General features: G+C 47.6%; 1 protein-coding gene and 1 long non-coding RNA gene across 2 annotated transcripts in view; one reads left to right on the forward strand and one right to left on the reverse strand.

Moving 5' to 3' along the window:
- LOC144732527 (arf-GAP with SH3 domain, ANK repeat and PH domain-containing protein 2-like) overlaps positions 1 to 4636 on the forward strand; it is a 110836-nt gene extending 106200 nt beyond the window's left edge. Inside the window, 1 exon segment of the mRNA XM_078613935.1 lies at positions 353 to 4636. Coding sequence (XP_078470061.1) covers positions 353 to 427 — 75 coding nt within the window. The 3' untranslated portion in view covers positions 428 to 4636.
- A 3128-nt stretch (positions 4637 to 7764) lies between these two features.
- LOC144732572 (uncharacterized) lies at positions 7765 to 10121 on the reverse strand. Its single transcript, XR_013588211.1, has 2 exons — positions 9350 to 10121; positions 7765 to 9276 (listed from the first exon to the last, which is right to left on the reverse strand). It is a non-coding gene; the product is annotated as an uncharacterized LOC144732572 (long non-coding RNA).
- Between the last annotated feature and the right edge of the window lie 6 nt (positions 10122 to 10127).

Consider the following 10127-nt stretch of genomic DNA (forward strand, 5'->3'; position numbering starts at 1 on the left):
GAAAATAACAAAAAACTACGACGTTTCGATCGCAACACAAGCGGTCGTCTTCAGGAAAAGGGGGGTTAGCTTCCAAGGCTTTACCGAAAGACCCAAGAATATATTTCAACATTGCTGTTTGTCCCTTTGACAGTGTGGGCCTTTGGCCCTATGCCACCCTAATGGGATTTAACAAAAACCCCAACATTTCTAGGTTTCGTGGTGGGAAGTTCGCGCTGTCTGTGAGACGCGACGATGTTAATGGTTGACGGCCAGAATTGACGGCCGTACGGACCGGCCAGTCACCTCGTCGCCCGCCCTCGTTTGCCTCCCTGATGTCGGCGACACTGTGCTGTGCGTTGCTCTGCCGCAGAAGGGGCACGTGGAGGGACACCCGGAGAGGCAGGGCGTGTTTCCCGTCTCCTTCGTGCACGTCCTAGTCGAGTGAGGTGGTGTCGCCTCGCAGCAGGGGGGAGAGCAGAGGCTCGCCAAGGGAAACGCGCTCCTCCGTACAAATCTGTACAAATCTGTACAAATCTGCACTGGACGATGGGACATCACAGGGATCGGTGGGGTTCTTGCTTCCGTGGTGCAAGACGATTGAACTCCATACGGCTGCCTCATTCTTCATGCAAGACGTGTCGACAAACGGAAGATTCGTGCACCGTGAGTGCCCAAATTAGCGGCATTCACATGAAGAAACACTCCTGTTGCAAATATTGTTATCATGGGGAAAAAGAGACCCTTGGGATTGGAATAAACTCGGTATATGTAATATGTAATGCAATTATTGTAAGTAATAGAGATATCTCCGAATCGGTTTGGAGAAACGTTTTGTTTATATTCGTTCCTTTATTGTATGCCGTTGGGAGTTCCACGGACGTAACACTGTAGGACATTGACACACGCAGCGTAACTCTCTTAAGCGGCCGTTGGAAGCGCAGCTGGCAGCAGCGGCCGGCGACCAAACGGTGAGCAGCCCTCGCGACTGTTCTCGTCAGCTTCGTCCAGAGGCTTTGCAGGGAATTGTGTGTAGGTCCCACTCGCGACCCGCACGCACGCGCGCCGGTGTGCGTGTGTCACGGCGATTGTGCGTCAAGAGGATCCGGAACCTCGGCGGGGGGAGGGTGGGTAGGAAGCAGAAGCTCCGAGCAAGTGGTGCGGCAGATCCATCATGGCGATGCGTTCATCGTGAGGCTCCAGCTGAGCAAAGTGAACGGCCACCCGCGTGGGGAACGGAGCCTTAAGGGGGGCGTGTTAGTTTATATCTACTGTAAATTGCCACAAGTATTTAACGCTTGCACTACTACTGCATGTTTCTTAAACAACAACAACAACAAAAATTACAACAATAAGAATGACAACGTTGGAACAAGTTGCCTTATAAACACACCCATTGAGAAGACTTGCAGCAGTTGCTGAAAATATTACCAAAAGTGGGGATTTTTTTGCTTTTTGTTTCAAGGGAAATAATAATGTTACAGTATATTTTAATTCTATTGGTAAGCCGCTCAACCCACGTACTCTATAATACACCATGGGAAGACGTGGCTATTTTGGTGGCTTGAAACTTGGCTCCAGGAGACTTGATTTTATGATTTAAGCAATGACACGGAGTCCAGTGATGGAACTTTATATTGGCGATGCCACATGTGACAATGATGAACGTGGTTTCTTCCCCTCACCCCCACCCTCAAGTGTTATGCCGATTATGTAATCGGCATCATGTCATGAGAAAAAATTTCCGTTCTGATCTATTGCAGAGCAGTGCAATCCTCCCTGTTCGAGAACAGCCCGTGGAAGTGGATATTGCAGAGCTACCTCTGACATCCCTTCATCATGTGACCTCTGGTCCACACGGAGTGACAGTAATGCGTGTTACATTTAAACCAATATTTTACATCTCAGAGTTGGAATTTAGCCAAATTTAGTGCATAAAAATTGTTTATGGGATTGTCTTTTTTGAGCGGTCGTTGGTGACCCAGCTGAAACTATCAACTCGGTACCCTTGAAAACCCAGTTTAATGACAGGCGACAGAAACCGATATATCGAACCCAGGAACTCAGCACTCTGACCTCTGAGCCACCTGCAGGCCACCGTGAAACCTGATCTCTAAACATCCTGAGTTTTAAGCCAGAGTGGCTTCATGTGTCCTTAATTGCTTGTTGTCTACTGCAATGTGCAATGACAATGATCCTGGCAGCAGACCTGGCTGCAAACACTGTTATATGTGTTTAACCCGCATGGTATTCACGATTAGCTTATACACAGAGTGGCGTCTGCCCGAGGTCGACTACACTGGAGTGCAGTGGTGACGCTAGGCATGAGCAAAATAATAATAATATAAGCTTAGGGGCCTCAATTTGATAAAGCGGTCCCCCACATAACAGAAAGAATCGGGGTGCAGCAAATACTAGCCTGAACACAGATCCTTATAAAATGTGTAATTATATTAACATAATTGTCATGGTAATTCGCTAAATTATTTCACACAACTGGGCATGTATAATGATGTAGCCCCTTCATCGTGTAATGGTTGTGGTCAGGTGACGCACTCAATGTAATGAATGCTTAGGGGGGCACCAACCGCCCAGAGCTGGTTGAATATCCCTCGCCTCACATTTGTTCATGAGGTAATTTGTCCAAAGCTGTGTGGACTTCAGTGAGACCCCCGAATGCTGGATCAAGACGTTTGAATACTGGGAACCACGTGCTCTGTTGGCCATCACGATCCCAACAGCGTTGTCCAACGCAGCCCCACACACAGTACTAGCCATCGTGGACCAAGCATTGACCAACAGCACCGACCAATTTTACTCCAATGAGGGCCAAAGAGAACTTTTATTTTTTAACCACATTAATCTTGCATGTACACTTTACTAATTATTGTATATTTAAAGAACATGTAGAAACAAACCAGTTTGTGAAATAAAATGTGTTTCACTTCATAAAACTGTCCTCTCAAAGTGAGGAAATGGATGGGGTTGGCCAGTAAACTCTTTGGCAAATAGATATTACCTGCCACTTTTGACCATAGGCTTAAGTGAAATAAACATTACAGTAGGGATGTTTATCATTGAACATAAACAAGGTTAAGTCGCACGATTGAATGCCAGATGCCTCGCTCTTCTTTTCGAACAGTACACATCAGATTAGCGCAATTTTGGGTGTCATTCAGGGGCCTGCCATTAATCTGATATCCAACGGTGCTTTTTTTTTTACTCGATTAGAAACCCTCGCTGGGATCTGCACTTCATCAGGTATTGCATCATTTTCATAATAAAGGTTTTTAGGTTAGATCGTAAGTATAAATGTGTCGTAATCCTCCACCACCCGACACAGCGAGTAAGGTTTGTCACGTAAACATCGCGCCAGTTAGTTTACTACTTCAGCCCAGCGGTGTGTTGGAGAGTAAATCCACAACATTTACAATTTGAATACGAAGTTTTGCTGGCAATTAAATCCAGCATCATCGGGCGATTTGCCAGCCCAATGATGCTGAAGGTTTGTTTATGTGACAAACCTTACTGACTGTCGGGTAGTGGAGGGTTACAACACATTTATTACTTACGCGATCGAACCCAAAAACCTTTATTATGAATATTGGTCGCGAAAGCCTACGTGTTCAATTGAATAATCTTGATTGCAAAGGACAGTTGCGTTTCATCTTGTTTGTTATTAAGGCGAAAACAACATTTTCTGCCACGTTCCAAAAATATAAAAGGTTTAACTGAGTAATAAATAAACGAAATCACGTGACGTGTTTTTCATGTAAGAAAAAAAAGTACCATTGGGACATTTTCCCTGGTGGAATCAGACAGTTACGTTGAGGGAGGGGGGGAAACACAAATTGGCTTAAAAAAAGTAAGATAGGTGCGCCACTTTTTGACAGGTCTGTTATGGGAAACGCAACGCGTTTTTACATGTTATAAACTAAACGTGTCGCTCTGTTGTGTTTTAAAGCCATTTGCTCAAGCGTGGAGCCTGCTGAAACTCAAGTATTTTCGCTTTAAAAATGGGGAAAATTATGATTAAAAAAATCCATAATCAGCATATAAGTAATGTCCATAAACATAAGTAAGGAAAGCACCCATTAACACCCAGTTGGCAATATAATTGTGTTTTTTTTGTTATCGGTGAGATGTTGCATAGTTTTTGTTTGTTTGTTTTTATGGCGGACAGTTACACAGTATAATCTGGGAAATGTAATCCAAGCGTTTGGAAGTTCAAGAAAAGCGTTCGGCTCGGTGTTTGGTGTGCGTTGCGGAGGGCCTGGCTTAACTCGATATTACAAACAAGGGGTCATGCCTTGCGTGCATAACTGCAAAGTAATGAGTGGATTTGACGTTTATACTATTAAATGCCTATTGGAATGTGTGGTTGTGTAATGTACCATATGTTTTAGTTTCCGTCTTGTAAATTACTAAAAACTGCACTGGTTGCAGCATGGGGTATTTTCTGGGACCTGAGCGATTTAGTTTGGTTTCTTCTTCCTTTGGGTACATTACGATGACATTCTTAGACGTGCTTTTTTCTTTTACATTTTTTAACGTAATAACCACTGTTGTACATGTTTTATTTGGGGGGAAACTGCCTTCTGCATGTTACTGATTAATTTAAAATTATGTGGCTCAGAAATAAAATGTGATTTAACAAGTGTGTTGTATGCAAGACCACCCCTCCGCCACCTCCATCCTCTTCTCTCCACAATTTAATTGCTCGTCTCTTTCCAAGGTCACAGATGGATTCGTTTTTGCACGTATTGGTGAATTCAGCGGCCACCAGTGGTGACAACGGTCAGGTGAACATTATATACGTGGCTTCATTGAAGAATCGATGCGTAAATACTGGGCAGTACACTAACCATGAAATACGTGGTGCCTGCGTCACAGTGGGAGTTCAAGATCCCGTGACATTCGAAAACTTGTGGGCCCTGTGTGCAGACGTCAAGGTCCAAATCTGATCAATTAAATGCAAATTACACAAACTTAACTTGGGGGGGGGGACCCCACGTCAACTTCGCCCCCTACTGCTCGGCAAATGCGCATTTGCAGGACAGTGCTGGGTAAACATCGTGCCGCGTAGCGACAGCTGCTCTTGGAGCAGAGATCCCCCTTTGTTTTAAGGGGGTCCACGGTGGTTCGGAGACGTTAACTACCTCGCCTGGTATACAGGAGGGGGCATGGGTTCGATGCCGACCCTGAAGCCTGTATGTTTGGAGTTTGCATGTTTCTCTCCCCGTGGGCGCGTGGATTTTTCTTCTTACACATTTAGAAACACGCGTTTAGAGTATTTGGCTGCTTTAAACTTCCGCATAATTAACCACGTCGTTGAGCTATGATTTGTGGCCAGGTCGCCTCTGATAAACAGCTATATAGCTCAGTGGGCCTTACCTGCTCAAATACTAAATAGTTTATTATTGGGTCTTTGGGTAAAGTCACGTAGATAGGTTCAAAGAAAATGAAAAACAAAACTACAACGTTTTGATCGCAACACAAGTGGTCGTCTTCAGGAAAAGGGGGGTTAAGCTTCCAAGGCAAACCTTATAAGGGGAGGATTTCCACACAACTCAGACACGACTTCAACCGAGAAGATGGATGCAAAATTTTGAAGATGGATGCAAAATGTAGCAATCTTTGGAAGGACGTTGATCAACCAGGTAAAGTGTTAACTGTTATGTTGGCCGACTCTCTGAGTTGCATTACATTTCTAAGTTTGCTATGTTTGATCTTTTTTTCTCTCACCTTGTTCCCTCTGAATTTCACCCCCACCCTCCCTCCCCCTCTCGGATGAGCCGAGGTATGCCTCGCTCTGCGATCTTACATTCACTTGCAAATTCCATCTTACCCTTGGGTTGTACCCACCTCAAAACGTATAACACATTCCTGCGGAGGGAGCTGGTAGGAACGTTGGGTTGCTCGGTCAATGGCCAGGGTCAACGGCGGCGTGGTGTATTCCGCAAATATGCCCGACTGAGGGCGGGCACAAGCCGGCGTGAGTAGGTAAAACGTTGAGTTTTATAAGGGCACCACGGAGTGACCAGCCCCTCCCCAACCTCCCCTCTCCACCCAGCCCGACCCCTCCCATTTTTGTATGCACGACGGACGGACACTAATCCCCTGTGGGCTGGTGGAACCAGGTGGTTCCTACCAGTATAACCTTTGTTTGCAGTAGCTCTCTCGCTACATTTCTTCCTGCCTCAGCAGTCCGCCTGCTGTATTGTTTCACCTGAAGACGATTGCTTGTGTTGCAATCGAAACGTCGTGATCTATTAGTTATTTTTCTATCTGCGTGACTTCACCGAAAGACCCAAGACTATGAACGCCTGCAGTCACGAAAGCTTTAAGTCAAGATTTAAATAGTTTAGTTTGTTTAGTTTAGACTGCATGAGGGCTTGAGAATTGAAAGTGATGCAAAGCGCCTTTAGTTGCTGAAACACTCAAATGTCCCGTACGTGTACCACACATTATTTTCGCTCCTCTAGAATCTATCGAATGAGAAACCCTGTGAAATTCTACAAGGTGTGGCACTCCTCCCGTCAGAGAACGCGCCTCGAGTCGTTATATCATTGACCATTGCATTTCTACGTTTTCATAATTCTAGCATTGATATCCTTGACGCAACACAACCGTAACGAGTAGGTCATCAATGTTAGCTGCTATCGAACGGTGGCAAGATGACGAAACAGCAACGGATTATTTAATCCATCTGTATTGAACTTGGAGTGGTATCGTATCGTCTAGTATTTCACATTCCTTCCACATGCCGAACATTAAGTGGCATGGGATAAACATTTCAATACAGCACCCACCAGCCATATTAAGAGTCCTGCAACTAGGCAAGGGATTTCTACGAGGTGAATCTACTTAAACACCCAAAATGAAACCTTCACATTTGGTTTGACTCGCATTTCACTCGTGAAATCACAATGGGAAATCCTCAATCTAGAACCTTGCTAAGCAATCGTGCATTTAAAACCAAACGAAACAGCAACAATCGCCAAAGTCACTGTTGGGTCCCCTGTTCAATGTTCTCAGTGAGCACACAAACGCACGGGGTATAGGAAGGGCATTCCATCTCTTGCAATTGCACAAGGTCCTCCAAGCAGGGTGAGGCTACCCTGGTCTGGCTTCAACAGTGGAACCTGTCCATCGACATTCATGAACATGACCGCACCTGTGTCAGTGCTGCAGGGTGGGTGGAGGGGGGTATCTTCCAAACGACCCGGTTTTGGCCGGGACAGTCCCGGTGGTTTCATGAAGTCAATCGCCTCCCCCACAATGAAACTTGTAAACAACACAAATATGCTGGATAAGGATATTGCCCCCAGTTTAACAAAAAAAATTTCCCCTACCCACGTTCAATTATGAAATTGGCAATGGGTGATGCCACTTGAATGAGGTCGGGGCCCCGAATGACAGGAAGCGTGGAGACGAGACGGGGGGGGGGTCTTGTCGATGACATTTTGGTATCTCGCCAACAATGATTCTAGCAAAGCCTGTGAACTGCTGAAATCGCGCTCCATAGTTTGCTTGAGCTGAATCAATGCTGCTGGAAACGATGCACCGTACTCCCAGAAGGCATTTGATCCGATGAATCGTGCAGGAAATACTTGCTGTTTTTTTTTGTTATACTCCAAAAAAATATATGAAAAACAACACTGTTCTATTTATTCTGTTGTTTGTATTCGTCATGACGCTCGGCGGTGATTTGGTGAGCGCGAGCGGGTCGGCTAAGCCACCACGAAGTGTGGCAGCCCTAGGCAATGGCAGTGCACATTTACATCCTTGGGTGGAGTTCGTTTATTGTGGTGAAGGAATGAGAACTCGGTTTTGTACAATTACAAATGTTGTTTTAACCACTGCAAAAGTGTTTACTTCCCATATTAGGAGTCCACCGGAGCTGTGCACTTTTAAGTCTAGATTGAAAACTCATTTCTTTATCACCGCTTTTTTGTGTTTAGTTTGTTGTCCTTCCCCCGCACCTCCGATTTGCACGGTTGGCTACGTACGGTGCGAAAGAAGTTCAACATACAATGCACTTCACACAGTGCCAGTGGACTTGGGTGGCGAGCTCATGGAGAGAACGTGCAGTGCCACCCCGTTTAACCGCAAGGTCCCAAACTCGCCACGTTGCCACAGCAAACAATTGCGACACGTGACGTTACAACTGGCGTGGTTCGTGACATTAGCACGGCCCTTGTGCCAAGCTAAGTGCAGCTTGAGGCCACGTGAAATGCCGAAGGCTCGCCTGCAGGTCACTGGACAGATCCAGGTGCCATGGGTTGACCGAGATGAACGGCAGGGAGTCACCAACTATGCTTCCCACATCCATCTCGCCAGCAACAATTCGAGCGTCGCACACATTTGCCCACTGCTGTTGTTGGAGGGCGGGCTGGCTCAAAGTGCCCCAGTAGCGTCCTTCAGGAGCCTCCTCCACAGAGGACGATCTTGAGACACCGCTGATATCAGACTTTGGCAAGTCTGTACCGGATCGGTCCATCTCTTTTCCAGCCCGTACTGCGCCCGTTTAGCCCCCTCTGTTCAGCCAAACAGAAGCTGCTTGGGCATGCGATGGCTGGGCACGTGGGCTTCATAACCCAGGTGAACGCAGCCTCGCCTGCCAGAGGAGCTCACTGATGGTGGTACCGTGTCCAGATCTTTCAAGGATCTGTGGAGCTTTTCACACAATGCAGTCTGGTTAAACCCCAGGATGAATCGTAGGCAGGACAGCATGAATGTTTCAAACCGGCGCAGATGTTTATTCAAAAGGGGTCCACGTCTTGCAAGCAGAGAGAATGGAGGGTGTCGCTGTGGCCGAGACGAACTGGAGCTTCGTATGGAGCGATAGGCCAGGTAGTTTCCACACACAGTAGCGTTACGCAGCCAATGATTGGGAGAGAGACCTCTGCTGCCAAACCGGAGCCGGTCATAAGCATCCTTCCCAGGTTCGCAAACTTCTCGATTCTCTCCACAGCACACTCGAGGAAGCATTCATTAGAAGGCCTCTCTAGATCGTGTTTTGCCTAATACTCAACACTGGATAGACGTCTTAGAAGAGGATTAACACCCGATTAACTCCCACCCCAAAACACGTGACCGCACAACACCGGATTAATTGCAATCTAAACGCGTGACGTCACTACCCGATTAACCGCAACCCAAACACGTGACGTCACAACACTCGATTAACCGCAACCTAAAACACGTGACGTCACCACCCGATTAACCGCAACCCAAACACGTGACGTCACAACACCCGATTAACCGCAACCCAAACACGTGACGTCACAACACCTGATTAACCGCAACCCAAACACGTGACGTCACCACCCGATTAACCGCAACCTAAAACACGTGACGTCACCACCCGATTAACCGCAACCCAAACACGTGACGTCACAACACCCGATTAACCGCAACCCAAACACGTGACGTCACCACCCGATTAACCGCAACCTAAAACACGTGACGTCACCACCCGATTAACCTTAGACCAAACACGTGACGTCACCACCCGATTAACCGCAAATCCAAACACGTGACGTCACCCGATTAACCGCGACCTAAAACACGTGACGTCACGATACCGGATGAAACACGTGGCGTGCCACTCGCTCGCGGGGAGCCTGCTGCCATGCCCCCTGTGACCTTGTGCAGTCGGAGCAGGTGGCGGTGGTGGCGGCGGCGGCGGCGTGGGCAGGATCAGATGATCCACCACACGAGCGCGCACATCGGCCTCGCAGTTGTTGCCACGATGCACGAGCCCCCCACCCCACGACGCAGCGTGGCGTGCGATCGATGCGCTGTGCCGGGTTGACCTAAGGCACGGTGCGAAAGAAAGCTCAACACGCACACACACACATACATAAATAAATACAATTCCGGGTGCGATGCATTACCCGACAACAGCCACAGGACGACAGGCAGCAGCCCCGGCTCACGGTGACACATGCAAGCTTTGGCTTTCGCTTCTCTTCTTTGCGAGGCCATCTCGCCTGCGGGGCCTCGCACGGCCACGACCAGTCCGCTCCAGCACCGCCCCAGCCGCGTGCCAAGCGCGTCTCGTCGCGCCTCGGGGGCTCCCCGCACCGCGGCTGCGATGTCCGAGTGGAACGCGCCTCCCCCTAGTGGCCACATGAGCTGAC

Source organism: Lampetra planeri, chromosome 2, assembly GCF_965212315.1.
Source record: "Lampetra planeri chromosome 2, kcLamPlan1.2.h2, whole genome shotgun sequence".
Classification (NCBI taxonomy): Eukaryota; Metazoa; Chordata; class Hyperoartia; order Petromyzontiformes; family Petromyzontidae; genus Lampetra; species Lampetra planeri.